General features: G+C 47.5%; 1 protein-coding gene across 1 annotated transcript in view; it reads left to right on the forward strand.

Annotated features, from left to right (window-relative positions):
• The window catches only part of LOC126184451 (solute carrier organic anion transporter family member 74D-like), an 84366-nt gene that overhangs the window by 25501 nt on the left and 41971 nt on the right, over window positions 1-16894 (forward strand). The window contains exons 3-4 of the mRNA XM_049926844.1: window positions 3748-4115; window positions 6311-6451. Of these exons, the coding sequence (XP_049782801.1) occupies window positions 3748-4115; window positions 6311-6451 (509 nt within the window). The remainder of the gene's footprint in view (window positions 1-3747; window positions 4116-6310; window positions 6452-16894) is intronic.

Here is a 16894-nt window from a genome sequence, read left to right on the forward strand (position 1 = left end):
CTCTGTGTCGTCGTATAATTATGTTCACGGACACGGATTCCTATCCTCAGTTCGTTCCTCAAGACTCGCTCAACAACACTTCGACGACTGTTACAGTCTGTATAAAGCATAAACATACAGACTTACAATGGAGAGACTTCGGATAGAGGTTTACACCTGAGTAGCTGCAGCGACTTGGAGTGTGAAGATGTGGCATCTACAGCGTCTTTAGAGTACTTTCACAGAGATCATTCTTGGATGTGAATGTAGGACACATACGAATAATAAGATGAGAAAGAACAGAGATGAGATTTCTATAGATGGTAGCGGCCTATAGATTATTGGATAAAAAGAGAAATGAAGGTGTCGGGATACGATTACACATAGTTCACCTAAATAAGAAATAGTGAAGTAATGTGAATAAATCGAAAGAGCTTATAACAAGACTGCAAGAAACCAGAATACCAAAGTCGATGCTGAACTATAATCCAAAACGAGCAAGAACAAATATTTGTCCACCAAACAGAAGATATTCAGAGTAAAATACCTAAGAGCAGAATACATCAGTGGCTTAATCCTTGATGTTGTTGTTGTTGGTGGTGGTGGTGGTGGTGGTGGTGGTGGTGATGGTTGTGATGGTGGTGGCGGCGGCGGCGTCATTGTTTGATTAAATGTTCCACAGCCTCTCCATGTTCTTCATAGCCACAGGCGAATGAGCTGTCGAGTCCTCTTTTATTGCCGGCCTGGGTGACCGAGCGGTTCTACGCGCTACAGTCTGGAACCGCGCGACCGCTACGGTCGCAGGTTCGAATCCTGCCTCGGGCATGGATGTGTGTGATGTCCTTAGGTTAGTTAGGTTTAAGTAGCTCTAAGGTCTAGGGGACTGATGACCTCAGAAGTTAAATCCCATAGTGCTCAGAACCATTTTTGCCTCTTTTATTCTTGAGGGCATCCTGCACGTACAGCCCTCAGTCTATTCCACACCAAATTCAACAGCCCCTGTTTATCTGTGTGGCGTCATTTTTGTTATGTGTTTAAATTGTTTCGTATCCTAAAATACTGAACTAGATTTCTCGACTTATGCCATTTCCTAGAAAGGTCGTTTGGAAATTCATGGGTTGGTAGACCCAGCAGATGGTTAATGAGTGTGGCATTTATGTCACGTAATAGCACAGTGAAACTTACTGGCAGATTAAAACTGTGTGCCGGACCGAGGCTCGAACTCGGGACCTTTGCCTTTCGCGGGCAAGTGCTCTACCATGTGAGTTACCCGAGCACGACTCACGCCCCGTTCTCACAGCTTTACTTCTGCCAGTATCTCGTCTCCTACCTTCCAAACTTTACAGAAAGTATCCTTTCTTTCGGGAAAATATCTTCTCTTTCGGGAGTGCTAGCCGGGCGTTGTGGCCGAGCGGTTCTAGGCGTTTCAGTCTGGAACCGCGCGACCGCTACGGTCGCAGGTTCGAATCCTGCCTCGGGCATAGATGTGTGTGATGTCCTCAGGTTAGTTAGGTTTAGCTAGTTCTAAGTTATAGGTGACTGATGACCTCAGATGTTAAGTCCCGTAGTGCTCAGAGTCATTTGAGCCATTTCGGGAGTGCTAGTTCTACAGGTTCGCAGGAGTGTTTCTGTAAAGTTTGGAAGGTAGGGGACGAGATACTGGCAGAAGTAAAGCTGTGAGCACGGGGCGTGAGGAGTCGTGCTTGGGTAGCTCAGATGGTAGAACACTTGCCAGCGAAAGGCAAAAGGTCCCGAGTTCGAGTCTCGGTCCGGCACACAGTTTTAATCTGCCAGGAAATTTCATATCAGCGCCCACTCCGCTGCAGAGTGAAAATCTCATTCTAATAGCACAGTGGTTAGTGAAAATACAGCTGACAAGAACCGCCATATCCATATACAGGAGAACCTCTGTGCAATTTTAACATAGGAGAAGCTGGCAGAGTTGAATCTCTGAGGGCGTGTCGTTGATTGTACGTCGAGAGGTTGGACGATAACATCATCTCCCGCGAATTCTAAGGTTCCGTATTTCGGTCCAAACCAGTACACGGCTTTACTCTACCAGGAACTTAAAATATAATATTTCTTAAATAAGTCTAACACACTCCGTGTTCTGTTGAGTAGTGAAAGAAGTCTTAGGTCCTTCGTGCAATCTTATGCGAGATATGTTAGTGCCTTCTGTACACCACAATAGACACTGACACCATGCCACGTCTTGTTACAAGGCCAGCGTTAGCGATAACCAATGCATTACCCACCCTATGACGCATCCTATTGGCGGACTGTTGCAGTTTCATCTTCATGCAAGGCGTCATCGAACTGCGGTAAGCCCGCATCTCGTGGTCGTGCGGTAGCGTTCTCGTTTCCCACGCCCGGGTTCCCGGGTTCGATTCCCGGCGGGGTCAGGGATTTTCTCTGCCTCGTGATGGCTGGGTGTTGTGTACTGTCCTTAGGTTAGTTAGGTTTAGGTAGTTCTAAGTTCTAGGGGACTGATGACCATAGATGTTAAGTCCCGTAGTGCTCAGAGCCATTTGAACTGCGGTACAGTAATAGAACCCAGTACGTTGTCCTCGATGGTGAGTGTTCATGGGAGGTGAGGGTATCATCTGGAGTGGCCCAGGGAAGTGTGGTAGGTCCGCTGTTGTTTTCTATCTACGTAAATGATCTTTTGGATAGGGTGGATAGCAATGTGCGACTGTTTGCTGATGATGCTGTGGTGTACGGGAAGCGTCGTCGTTGAGTGACTGTAGGAGGATACAAGATGACTTGGACAGGATTTGTGATTGGTGTAAAGAATGGCAGCTAACTTTGAAAATATATAAATGTAAATTAATGAAGATGAATAGGAAAAAGAACCCTGTAACGTTTGAACACTCCATTAGTTGTGTAGCGCTTGATTAAATATTTGGGAGTAACATTGCAGAGCGGTATGAAGTGGGACAAGCATGTAATGGCAGTTGTGGGGAAGGCGGATAGTCGTCTTCGGTTCATTGGTAGAATTTTGGGAAGATGTGGTTCATCTGTAAAGGAGACCGCTTATAAAACACTAATACGACCATTTCTTGAGTACTGTTAGAGTGTTTGGAATCCCTATCAGGTCGGATCGAGGGAGGACATAGAAGCGACTCAGAGGCGGGCTGCTAGATTTGTTACTGGTAGGTTTGATCATCGCGCGAGTGCTACGGAAATGCTTCAGGAACTCGGGTGGGAGTCTCTAGAGGAAAGGAGGCGTTCTTTTCGTGAATCGCTACTGAGGAAATTTAGAGAACTAGCTTCTGAGGCTGACTGCTGCACAATTTTACTGCCGCCAACTTACATTTCGCGGAAAGACCACAAAGATAAGATAAGAGAGATTAGGGCTCGTACAGAGGCATATAGGCAGTCATTTTTCCCTCGTTCTGTTTTGGCGTGGAACAGGGGGGGGAAGATGCTAATTGTGGTACGTGGTACCCTCCGCCACGCACCGTATGGTGGATTGCGGAGTATGTATGTAGATGTAGATGTAGGAAGGACATGTAGTCCGCATAGCAATTCACTGGTCGTGAATCTCAGGTTTAAAAACTGAAGCTATTTTTTATTCTTCGAGTAATTCGACAGTTGTTCTCCGCAACTGACAGGGCCCCGTGACACTTTTTCCATTAGGGAAAATTGTTTACCGGTACTTAGGATCGAACTCTGATCCTCCGACTCCAATCATTCGCGTCGATCGCTCGTCGACAGAGGCATATTAGACGAGGATCGATTCGAGCTTGCGGCGCTTCGGTTCCGCAGGCTGTTCGCGGGCGTGGCGTCGACGAGCGTGGGCGACTTCGGGCGCAACAGCAGCGCGTCGGGCGCGCCGATCGAGGTGTTCACGCCCAACGTGTGCCGCGCGCCCGACGCGGACGCCAACACGACGCTGCCGTTCGGCTACGACGCCGGCGGCCATAACGCGTGGACGGCGCTACTCGCCTCCTCGCCCGCCAACGTCACGGCGTGCGAGCCCGAGGAGCGCATCCAGTCCAAGCACACCACCATCGTGCTCGCCATCTTCTTCGTCAGCCTGCTCGGCGTCGGCATGGGGCAGACGGCCGTCTACACGCTCGGCATCCCCTACATCGACGACAACGTCGCCAGCAGAGAGTCGCCGCTCTATTTCGGTGAGTGGCCGGCGATTCTGTCCCTCACCACTGTTTACCTGTGGTGTAGTTGTCCTCTAGGGACAGACGCTTCTGCATCTACATATTAACTCTGTCCACGTGAAGTGCATGGCAGAGGATACTTCCCACTGTACCACTTGTTCGGACTTCTTCCTGTCCCATGGTTGCTCGAACGTTCCTCTGCTTATTGTAATTGGTGTAACCTTGTTTTCATTTTGCTTACGGGAGCGATGCGTAGTGGTTTATAGTATATTATTAAATCCCTTGCTTAAAGCTGGTTTTTGAAATTTTGTAAGTAAACTTTCATGAGTTTTCCTCTATCGTCAAGTGTCTCCCAGTTCAGCTTTTTCAGCTTCTCCGTAGCGCACTCCAATGGGTCAAACAAATCTTCGAACATTCGTTCTGACCTTCTTTTTATACCTTCAGTGTCCATGTTGGTCCCACGCACTTCTTTGTATGCAAATACAGGGTCTAGTGAATAGGTTACAGTGGTCTACCAAACAATCTTCTGACTAACTGCTAATCGGAAGTCTACAGGAAACTCTTTCCACCTTGCAATTCGAGGGAAGAAAAGAAATACTGCTGTTGAAATTATATCATATATGGCCCTATAACTCTCCACTGTGGTACTGCCGAAATTACATTTACATCCGACTATTTGGACCTATTGACATTTGAGTTCAAAACATACTCAACTTTCGTGTCTACTGCCCCATTTTCCTGATTCATTGTGTTTTCTATATCGAATTTAAAAAGAAAACAGTCTATTGTGATTCACAAAATGAAAAAGAAAAAATGTTATTCTGGTATAACGAGAGACATTCCGTACCTAATGCCCCGCACTTATTGTCGTGGAAACTACAACAGATACAGAAAGTACAACAACACCGTTAAAGAGAGAACATACGGCATACAAACCGTCAGCTTTCCCCATATTACCACCATTAGTTACCCCGTGCTCGCAAAAAAAAAAAAGTGAAGCAGCTGAGGATACACACTGTTTTATAGCTCTGATGATAGCATCTGAGTCTCGAAAATGTCGATCACGTAGTCCATGTCGTAGGCCAGAAGAGGTGGAAATCTGAAGATACTGAATCGTAAGTGTACAGTGAATCTGGTAGGACAGTCTAATCAAATTTTTCCTTGAGTTCCACGGTCACAAGTCCGTTGGGGAGCCTAGCGTTACCGTGTGCAGTCGTTGACGTCGACGGGATGCTAAACACTGAAGTCCCCTAAACTCCCTCGTGTTGCAAGCGCTAGTTCTTCTTCTTCTTCTTCTTCTTCTTCTTCTTCTTCTTCTTCTCTGGCCGGCCGGTGTGGCCGAGCGGTTCTAGGGGCTTCAGTGTGGAACCGCGCGACCGCTACGGTCGCAGGTTCGAATTCTACCTCGGACATGGATGTGGGTGATGTCCTTACGTTATTTAGGTTTAAGTAGGTCTAAGTTCTAGGGGACTGATGACCTCAGATGTTAAGTCCCATAGTGCTCAGAGCCATTTGAACCATTTTAATCTTCTTCTCTGACCTGACTCTCGAAATTCGTGCTTTCAACCCATTCCGTGGCGGCTTGTAGTATTCTCAATTTACAGTTTTATTATACTTTAAGACATTCAATAGAACCATATCCTGTCAATCCGAGAAGACCGCGCATATCACTCTGCTTGGAAGTCGCTGTCTCATGAACTACTTAGCTGGAGAATTCACAAGTCTCCACTCCATAGTCTATGCTTTTGATTCAATCTCGTACTGGTGACACCACGTCTCATCTCTAGTGATGCTGGTGTTTAGAAAATTGGCGCCTTCAGCAGGTACCTACATATTTCCATTCGCTGAATTTTTTGGTCTTTCGTAAGCATATGCAGGCCTGTAATTATGTCACACATAAATGGTATAATTTGCATGTTACATCACTACACATCTGCATTCATTACCACACACAGACATTTCTGTCGTGAGAGTAATAAAGTGCTGCAAGCTATAGCTAATATACTTATTTCTTCTGCCATGTACTTGTTTCCTTAGACATTATTTTCTAATCTTACATCTTCTGTGGTTGCATAAATTACTAAATGTTCATTTTATTGTTCCCGACATCATATGGTAGTGCGTTTCTCTGCTGCCATGACTGCAGCTGTGACTATGGCTTCTCGTGCTGCTGGGACGCATTGTAACTTAACTGTGTGGTTTTCTCTTGGCAGCCATAACGATCGGCGTGCGCATCCTGGGCCCGGCGCTGGGGTTCATTCTGGGGTCGCTGTGCACGCGGCTGTACGCCAACCTGAGCGTCACGCCGCACATCAAGCCCACCGACCCGCGCTGGGTCGGCGCCTGGTGGCTCGGTGAGTGCAGCGCCACAGCATCTGCGGCTGCTCCTCTGCTATTGTCCCGTCCGATCCACCATCGGTACGCAGGCGCTATCTAATAGTTCCAAAACGCCGCGCATTAAAACGGGCGTCTTCAGAGGTTCGTATCCCGAGTTGTATTTGTGATAGAAAGGTAGGGTCACGTATTGGATAGCTCTTGTGCAAGAGACCATTTGTATAACCGACAGAAGGATCATCTTACTCTAACTATCCTACAGTACAGGGTCAACATCTGAATGTTACACATTTGCTCCATCTTAGGCAAATGGAGCAAATGGGTTGGTTCTTTTCGCATTAGATGTGGTCTACAGCGCGCCTTAAGGGGCTTATGGAGGCACCATTTAGTTCAAGGGCGGTTCCAGAGAAAACTTCAAAAACATGGTTTCGGGTACTGAAACACGACTATTCAAAGCAAATGGCTGTAATTTTTACGATATATTCCTAAGATCCGATCTCGAACAACCTAGAAAATTTTCTTGGTATTTTTATCCGTATTCGAGATACAGAGTTTCAAAGTTACCCTACTTGTACGCATAAAATATGCCCGTACAATCTGGTGTGTTGCGGAAACGTAGTTTATAAAGTGACATAGCACGGAGAAATATGCTGTAAAGCGTCTCCGTTATCATCAGAAGGGTTAATGGAAGCCCATATCGTTGTTGTTGTTCTACTGAAGCACATGCCAAATTTTTGTGCACATAAAATCCAAATAGTTGGGCGTTATTTCAGTTTCACATAAGTAAAAGATCAGAATTTTCCTGCCCCGTGCAGTTCTTTTTATATGAGTTACGTGTCCCACTGTAGCAGGGACAAGAAGGGAACCAGCGGAAAAATGCTCCTATTGGAGCACAAAGAAGGTGAATATGCTCTTGTCTATTAAAGGCTCTCCGTCTTCAGTCCGCAAGTGGCCTATCGGGACCATCCGACCGCCGTGTCATCCTCAGATGAGGATGCGGATAGGAGGGGCATGTGGTCAACACACCGCTCTCCCGGTCGTTATGATGGTTTTCTGTGACCGGAGCCGCTACTGTTCGGTCCAGTAGCTTCTCAATTGGAATCACGAGGCTGAGTGCACCCCGAGAAATAGCAACAGCGCATGGCGGCCCGGTTGGTCACCCATCCAAGTGACGGACACCCCCGACAGCGCCTAACTTCGGTGATCTGAGGGGAACCGGTGGGTCCACTGTGGCAAGGCCGTTGCCTCTTGTCTGTTAAAAGCCTGACTGAAAAGTGGGGTACCAGCTGCCTCTTTCTGCCTTCCTCAGCATCTTTAAAAATGTTCTAAAAATTTTTGCATGCGAATATATCCGCGCTTTTTTATGCTGAGAGAGGAGACAGCTGTAGTGGAAAACAGACGAAAAAGTGATAAATACTGGAACGTAGTAGGCAGTGGTTGTGGTGTAGAAAGAGCGAAGAAGACAATTGCCGCGTGAGAGGAAGAGGGGAACACAGTGGCAATGGCACACAGTTGACAGCGAAAGAACAGTGCTAGGAAAAGAATGAAGGAGACAGGGCCAGTGAGAAAGGAATAAAGTAAAGGAGAAATCGTAAGTGGGTGGGAGCCAGTGATAATAAGAGAGTCTTCGATAGTAACACCGAGCAAGGGAGAGTTAACGATAGTGAAAAGAGATAGCAGCGGTGGGAAGGAATGAACGAGACAGAAGCAGTAAGAGAGAAAGAGGGAGGCAGTGACGGCGAGAGGAGACAGTAGGACAGAATAATAGAGACGGTGGCTGTGAGACATTAGACAGTGGCAGTTAGAGACAAAGATATAATGACAATGCGTTGCGTTGAATGAGTGAGTTAGAACGGGTAAGTGAAAGTGGATGGGTATGAGCGACTTACAGTGATGGACTAGTGGGTGCAAGCGAGTTAGTTAGGGGAGATTATGGGAGTGAGAGGTAAGCTGCATGTTAAAAAGAGCGCGAATATGTTTGTATGCCGAAATTTTTGGGAAAAATTTAAAGGTGCTGATGAAGGTAGAGTGAGACAGCTCGTACCCCACTTTTCAGCCAGAATCTTTTATGAAAATGGCGTACATTCATCTTTTTTGTGCTCCGACAGGAGCATTTTTTCGCTGGTTCATATTACGGTGATAATGGTGCTGAGGCCAAAATACACTCCTGGAAATTGAAATAAGAACACCGTGAATTCATTGTCCCAGGAAGGGGAAACTTTATTGACACATTCCTGGGGTCAGATACATCACATGATCACACTGACAGAACCACAGGCACATAGACACAGGCAACAGAGCATGCACAATGTCGGCACTAGTACAGTGTATATCCACCTTTCGCAGCAATGCAGGCTGCTATTCTCCCATGGAGACGATCGTAGAGATGCTGGATGTAGTCCTGTGGAACGGCTTGCCATGCCATTTCCACCTGGCGCCTCAGTTGGACCAGCGTTCGTGCTGGACGTGCAGACCGCGTGAGACGACGCTTCATCCAGTCCCAAACATGCTCAATGGGGGACAGATCCGGAGATCTTGCTGGCCAGGGTAGTTGACTTACACCTTCTAGAGCACGTTGGGTGGCACGGGATACATGCGGACGTGCATTGTCCTGTTGGAACAGCAAGTTCCCTTGCCGGTCTAGGAATGGTAGAACGATGGGTTCGATGACGGTTTGGATGTACCGTGCACTATTCAGTGTCCCCTCGACGATCACCAGTGGTGTACGGCCAGTGTAGGAGATCGCTCCCCACACCATGATGCCGGGTGTTGGCCCTGTGTGCCTCGGTCGTATGCAGTCCTGATTGTGGCGCTCACCTGCACGGCGCCAAACACGCATACGACCATCATTGGCACCAAGGCAGAAGCGACTCTCATCGCTGAAGACGACACGTCTCCATTCGTCCCTCCATTCACGCCTGTCGCGACACCACTGGAGGCGGGCTGCACGATGTTGGGGCGTGAGCGGAAGACGGCCTAACGGTGTGCGGGACCGTAGCCCAGCTTCGTGGAGACGGTTGCGAATGGTCCTAGGCGATACCCCAGGAGCAACAGTGTCCCTAATTTGCTGGGAAGTGGCGGTGCGGTCCCCTACGGCACTGCGTAGGATCCTACGGTCTTGGCGTGCATCCGTGCGTCGCTGCGGTCCGGTCCCAGGTCGACGGGCACGTGCACCTTCCGCCGACCACTGGCGACAACATCGATGTACTGTGGAGACCTCACGCCCCACGTGTTGAGCAATTCGGCGGTACGTCCACCCGGCCTCCCGCATGCCCACTATACGCCCTCGCTCAAAGTCCGTCAACTGCACATACGGTTCACGTCCACGCTGTCGCGGCATGCTACCAGTGTTAAAGACTGCGATGGAGCTCCGTATGCCACGGCAAACTGGCTGACACTGACGGCGGCGGTGCACAAATGCTGCGCAGCTAGCGCCATTCGACGGCCAACACCGCGGTTCCTGGTGTGTCCGCTGTGCCGTGCGTGTGATCATTGCTTGTACAGCCCTCTCGCAGTGTCCGGAGCAAGTATGGTGGGTCTGACACACCGGTGTCAATGTGTTCTTTTTTCCATTTCCAGGAGTGTAATATTGATAGAGAAGAGGACGGCAGGTGAGACAGTGGCAATGCTTCTAATTTAATTCTTGAGTCTTCTTGTCCACATAACGACAGACCTTCGCCGATGTGCCAGTGTCTAGCGTGGAATACACGCGTACCGGAAGTACCTCGCTAGAACCCATAAAACGCTTTATAGACTGTTAAACAATGCCAGGTGACCCCTGCCATTTTGCACAGAGAGCGGTACCGTCACCTAGATGGTTTGAAAACGTCGTCGTGGCTCGTAACCACGATGTCGTCACATCTTATAAGATTTGACTAGAAGATGCATATGCCTCAGCAAAATTGATCGCGATCTGGCCGTCGGAGCCACATGATGGAGCTCTCCAATTCAACAGTCGCTCATACACTGATCTTCCCATAGGCCTAGCTGTCAAGCGTCCAGTATGAACTCATCCGTTCAGAAAACATTTTCTGCAAACATTGCTACACGGCATTAATGTATTTAAACCTAAAAGCTGCTGTTATGTATATTTATTCGTGGACAACCAGTTCTGGTCAATCCGACCGCCTTCAAGTCCCGGATGAACACTACATCAAGTTAAAGGCTGTTTCGTTGGTGTTACATACGCAGTTGTTTTCAATTGCAGCTTCTGTTACATACAAATGCATCTAAGCTACAAGATAGTTGAGTCCTTGCTGATGAAGCCTGTTCCAGTCTTTGATGGCATCCGTCTTGACGTCGTCCAGTATGTGAGGATCGTTCCTGCTACAATGTACTGCAAGTTTCAGTTGGTCCCAAGCATTCGTAACACATTCGAGGCTGACCCCAGTCACTCGGGATGGGACAGTTGGACTGCTGTCCTTATCACATTTTTCGAAAATCATAGAGTTGTAGCTCTAAATAAAATACATGTGTATCGTGTTCCATTTGAGATGATGAAACTTCGTTTATGTAATCTTAAAGATCTCATTATGAAACATTAAAATTAGCAGACAAACAAAACATTTCTACACAAAGTTCTTGAACGTAATTTGCCTGCTGAGTATGGTATGTTTTGTAACATTGAGGCGCACAAAGCGCTGCTTCACAAATTGGACACCACCAGGATTTTTCACTTCGGCACTTTTTCCGTTTTGGGTCTTATTGACATCAGAATACGCTTTGCAGACACGTGTTGGGTGCGTATCTTTCTACGCTTTACTATCTGAGTTGTTTTACGAATGCTTATTTAGGCGATACAAACGCTGAACTACATGTTTTTCTTTTACATATTACATCTACATCTAAATGGATACTCTGCAAATCACATTTAAGTGCCTGGAAGAGGGTTCATCGAACCACCTTCACAATTCTCTATTATTCCAATCTCGTATAGCGTGCGGAAAGAATGAACACCTATATCTTTCCGTACGAGCTTTTATTTCCCTTATTTTATCGTGGTGATCATTCCCCCTATGTAGGTCGGTGTCAACAAAATATTTTCGCATTCGGAGGAGAAAGTTGGTGATTGGAATTTCGTGAGAAGATTTCGTCGCAACGAAAAACGCCTCTCTTTCAATGATTTCCAGCCCAAATCCTGTAACATTTCTGTGACACTCTCTCCCATATTTCGCGATAATACAGAACGTGCTGCCTTTCTTTGAACTTTTTCGATGTACTCCGTCAGTCCTATTTGGTAAGGATCCCACACCGCGCAGCAGTATTCTAAAAGAGGGTGGACAAGCGTAGCGTAGACAGTCTCCTTAGTAGGTCTGTTAAATTTTATAAGTGTCCTGCCAATAAAACGCAGCCTTTGGTTAGCCTTCCCCACAACATTTTCTATGTGTTCTTTCCAATTTAAGTTGTTCGTAATTGTAATACGTAGGTATTTAGTTGAATTTACGGTTTTTAGATTAGACTGGTTTATCGTCGAACCGAAGTTTATCGAGTTCCTTTTAGCACTTACCTAAGCATCAACCAGACAAAAATCGAGATCAATAAGAGAATCATCAAATTCCCCTTCTGAAGTAGAATCGCCAGTTTCTTCCTCCAAGACACTGAAAACATAGCTATCATCGAAACTTCCAATGGTATAACTCTGTAGCGCATGAGCAGTGTGCCAACAAAGATACAGGTATAAGACGAGAGAAGTATGGGAATCAACACAGACAAGTGATTTTTGTGGAGTACAGATTTTCAGCATTCTAAAACTACGTGCTACGACAATGCAGAGACCCCGCGTTGTTCAATCTAGATGGCAGCCTATAGAGTGCAGGAGGCACAATGTTAGCTACGAACTTTTGCGCACACCACATGCAAGACACGGGCGCTGTCCGTCTGAGTAACTGACGCTGCGTGAGTACTACTCGGGTTCCGTCCGCAATGTGTTAATCGGGTTCATGCCAACAGATACCGCAGGCCATTCCTGTGCTACTAATTCCTGCTTCCTGGAAGATGAGCACTAGCTAGGTGCTATCTGCTCGTCGATTTTTGTCAAACCCATCGCCGAAATGTTGACTGTCAGGATGAACAGTAAGTTGGCGGATGCTGTTCCGATACTGAAGAGCCCTCAAAATGCCCTTGGTAGCGATGAGGCGCAGACGACACCTGATAAAAACACAACGGGCCCACCTCCCAGGTGAAACAGTACGACTGCATATCTGAGATGTGCACTGGTATCTAGTCGTCTTCAGACTCTTCTGCGACGATCATCAGGCGTTAGATAAATCCTACACTAGTCTGAGAACAGAAACCGTTGCCATTAGTTCCAGGAGTTCACTGGCCCACCTTCTTTGCACCCATGCCAAACTGATTGTGAGAGGACGCCAATGTACATCTACATCACTACTCTGCAATTCACATTGAAGTGCTTGGCAGAGGGTTCGTCGAACCACAATCATACTATCTCTCTACCGTTCCACTCCCGAACAGCGCGCGGGAAAAACGAACACCTAAACCTTTCTGTTCGAGCTCTGATTTCTCTTATTTTATTTTGATGATCATTCCTACCTATGTAGGTTGGGCTCAACAAAATGTTTTCGCATTCGGAAGAGAAAGTTAGTGACTGAAATTTCGTAAATAGATCTCGCCGCGACGAAAAACGTGTTTGCTGTAATGACTTCCATCCCAATTCGCGTATCATATCTGCCACACTCTCTCCCCTACTACGTGATAATACAAAACGAGCTGCCCTCTTTTGCACCCTTTCGATGTCCTCCGTCAATCCCACCTGGTAAGGATCCCACACCGCGCAGATATATTCTAACAGAGGACTGTACTGTATGAGTCGACACATCCCTTTGTTGCCTCCAAAAATGCAGCGCGTAACTACGTTGCGCAGCAGTGTTGTGGTGTTTTTTCAGCAATTTTTCATGAGCTATTGACTGCATGCAGAAGGTGATCACATTTGCTTCTAGTTACGCACAAGTTCATTGCAAAATACTGTATTGAATCGCAGCAGGCTTATACCAACAACGCCGTTCAGGCTGCCCTTCGGCGCACGTTTCGTTTACAGCGGATGTTCGAGGTAGTTTATGCGGTCAGCCGACTCGCGGAGGGATCGCTCCCGAGTCAGGGGCGGTAGGCGCTGGTTTGCGAGAGACCCGAGGCCGGGCTGGCTGTGCGCGTCGATTTGTTTTCCGGCACGTAGGCGCCATTACGGCGGTAATGATACGGCGGCGACGCGACGCCCGGCGCCGTAATTTGCGTGTGCGAGGCGGGCGTCGCGGCGACGTGACCGCCGCGTGGCTCCGCGGCCTCGCCTGCCTTATAGGGGCCCGGCTGCGATTCCACGGCCACGCCGCTTTTTTCTGATACACAGACGGCGCACCACGTCTGGCACGTAGCCTTGGTTACCAGCAGGTGAGACGCCGCAAAAGCTGCGGGAGGGTGCCCAAGGGCGCCACGCTCCATCCACCTCACTGTAACCATCGGGTACAGCATTCGTATGCAGGATAAGGCCCAGTAGCTTACACGAGGACCTTGCGTTGTTATAGAGAATTTCGTTTGCATTTTTGTGGCGACGAACACGCTGAACTCGTTTCTTCAGTTTCCTCAGGATAGCATAATACGCTTCACAGTTAATCGTTACACCATGAGGGAACAGAATAAACGCTTCATAGTCCCAGAAGACTGCCGCCATGACTTTATTGGCTGAGGGTGCGACCACTCCATGGACTGCCGTTTTCTTTCCAGTTCTAAGGGATGAAGCCATGGTTTATCGCCTGTGACGACGTTCGACAAAAGCTGTCATTATCAGCCTCGTAACGCAGTGTCGGAAGTTCCATGCGGCTTTTCGCGGATGATGCTGTAGTATACAGAGAAGTTGCAGCATTAGAAAACTGCAGCGAAATGCAGGAAGATCTGCAGCGGATAAGCACTTGGCGCAGGGAGTGGCAACTGACACTTAACATACTCAAATGTAATGTATTGCGAATACATAGAAAGACGGATCCTTTACTGTATGATTATATGATAGTGGAACAAACACGGGTAGCAGTTACTTCTGTAAAATATCTGGGAGTATGCGTGCGGTACGATTTGAACTGGAATGATCATATAAAATTAATTGTTGGTAAGGCGGGTGCCAGGTTGAGATTCATTGGGAGAGTCCTTAGAAAATGTAGTCCATCAACAAAGGAGGTGGCTTACAAAACACTCATTCGACCTATACTTGAGTATTCCTCATCAGTGTGGTATCCGTACCAAGTCAGGTTGACAGAGGAGATAGAGAAGACCCAAAGAAGAGCGGCGCGTTTCGTCACAGGGTTACTTGGTAAGCGTGATAGCGTTACGGAGATGTTTAGCAAATTCAAGTGGCAGACTCTGCAAGAGAGGCGCTCTGCATTGCGGTGTAGCTTGCTGTCCAGGTTTCGAGAGGGTGCGTTTCTGGATGAGGTATCGAATATATTGCTTCCTCCTACTTATACCTCCCGAGGAGATCACAAATGTAAAATTAGAGATATTCGAGCGCGCACGGAGGCTTTCCAGCAGTCGTTCTTCCCGCGAACCATACACGACTGGAACAGGAAAGGGAGGTAATGACAGTGGCACGTAAAGTGCCCTCCGCCACGCACCGTTGGGTGGCTTGCGGAGTATAAATGCAGATGTAGATGTAGAAGCAACCGTGGACAGATGGTCCTTTGGTGCCCTTTATGATCTTCTCTTAGGAGGTGAGGAACCAAGAGGGACACACCTTTTACTACTCCATCTGGTGGACGAGTGTGTCAGCACTACTAACAGAGACGTCCCAGCTGAGCAGCGAGGTGTTAGTCTGTGACCTCGAATGAGAGTGTCTGCACGTTCCAACACTGCAGGATTCACAGCTGTGTGCGGCCGGCCGGCATGAGCGAAATTGAATGTGACCCGTCGATCACCTCGAATGAGCGTGTATTGCACGTTCCAACACTGTAGACGGCACAGCTGTGTGGTCAGCCGGTACGCGAGACATCGAACAGGTTTGCGCGATCTTGCGGTGATGATGGACACCTCGCTCTACGACTCAACGTGCTTTTATTGCTGCCAGGTCTCCGTAGACGTTCCGCAAGCGCCTATGAATATCTGCGATGCTCTGGTTTTCCGCTACAAGATAGTCACTGACAGCTCTGTTCTTGGAATGCACCTCCGTTACAAAAGCCATTTTGAAGGCTACTTAGAGCGCCGCCATCTATCGCAACTTCATGAAACTATACGGGCTGAAGCTGGAATATGCCACTACGTCGCACAGCAAATTCCGCATTTTCAATCGAAATTGACCTAAGAAAAAAAAAGTGTTTCATTACTTATTGAACGCCTCTCGTACACTGTCACAAATTGAAGGTGAATGTATATAATACCAAGAACGATTACCAGAGTGGATCTAGATGGCTTGACCGAGCCATTAATTGTTTCGGCCAGCGTGCAAACTGTAAACACTAACGTATGATGACACAACGTGGGCAGCTGCCACAGCACCGCTCCACGGAAGGAAAGTACTCTTACTCCTGGCCGATGTGCCGCTGTTTGATTATGCAGTCACGTGGTACAATTGTATCGAGGTCCCACCGCTTGGACGTATTGTTCTCCGGTGATGCAGCTATTGTTCTGTCCCAGTGCCTCTTACTATCCCTCGATCTCATTTGCTCCGACACAGTTTGTGCTTCGGTCGCCGACAGAACACGTTCGTCGAATACTCAAGCGTACGGCTTCCTCCGAACGAAACCTTGAAAAATGAAATTTTCACGCCCGTAGCCAGCAACATATACTGGACCTTAGTAGAGAGATTCTGAAGTGTGATGGAGGCGCTGAAGCAGCAGTCCGTCTGTCCACTGTTAAAGTCCGACTTAGCCTATGGCTGCCGTCGTCTACTTGATAACAGGATAGTTGAATCCAACCATGGACAGTATGGCAAGGCGGATCCAAGCATGTTCCAGTGCACGGGATGGAGCAACATAGTACTGAATGTTGCCTAGCATCAGACTTTTATTTCACCGATGCACATAGATGTCAAACTGCCTTCAGTTTTGTTGTTGTTTTTTTATAGTGAAGTTATTATCACAGATGCAGAAAGATACAAAAGTATTTGAGCACTTTTTTACGTAAGGTGCGATAGTGAAGTAGCTATTTAAGATATATGAGATACTTTCTGTACGCATTTCACTCACTCCAAACTGCCCTCCCGGCTAACCACGCGGTCTAACTCGCTGCTTTCCGAGTGGGAAGGCGTGCCGATCCCCTTCCTCCGTACACTTCATGTTTCATTGAAGCATTTCATTGGGTAGATGACAAGGGCTATACTTTGACCTCTAAGTTACCTGAGTTTAGCAAAATGTTGTAACTTAGTACATGTTGTACATATTCTTGAGTTCCTTTTGTCCCCGTATGAAAAGAAATTTCCCTTTTATTTATACTGAAGTGTGCAATGTCGTTTTACAATTCTTATTCAA

The sequence above is a fragment of the Schistocerca cancellata genome, chromosome 1, assembly GCF_023864275.1.
Source record: "Schistocerca cancellata isolate TAMUIC-IGC-003103 chromosome 1, iqSchCanc2.1, whole genome shotgun sequence".
In the NCBI taxonomy this organism is placed as follows: domain Eukaryota; kingdom Metazoa; phylum Arthropoda; class Insecta; order Orthoptera; family Acrididae; genus Schistocerca; species Schistocerca cancellata.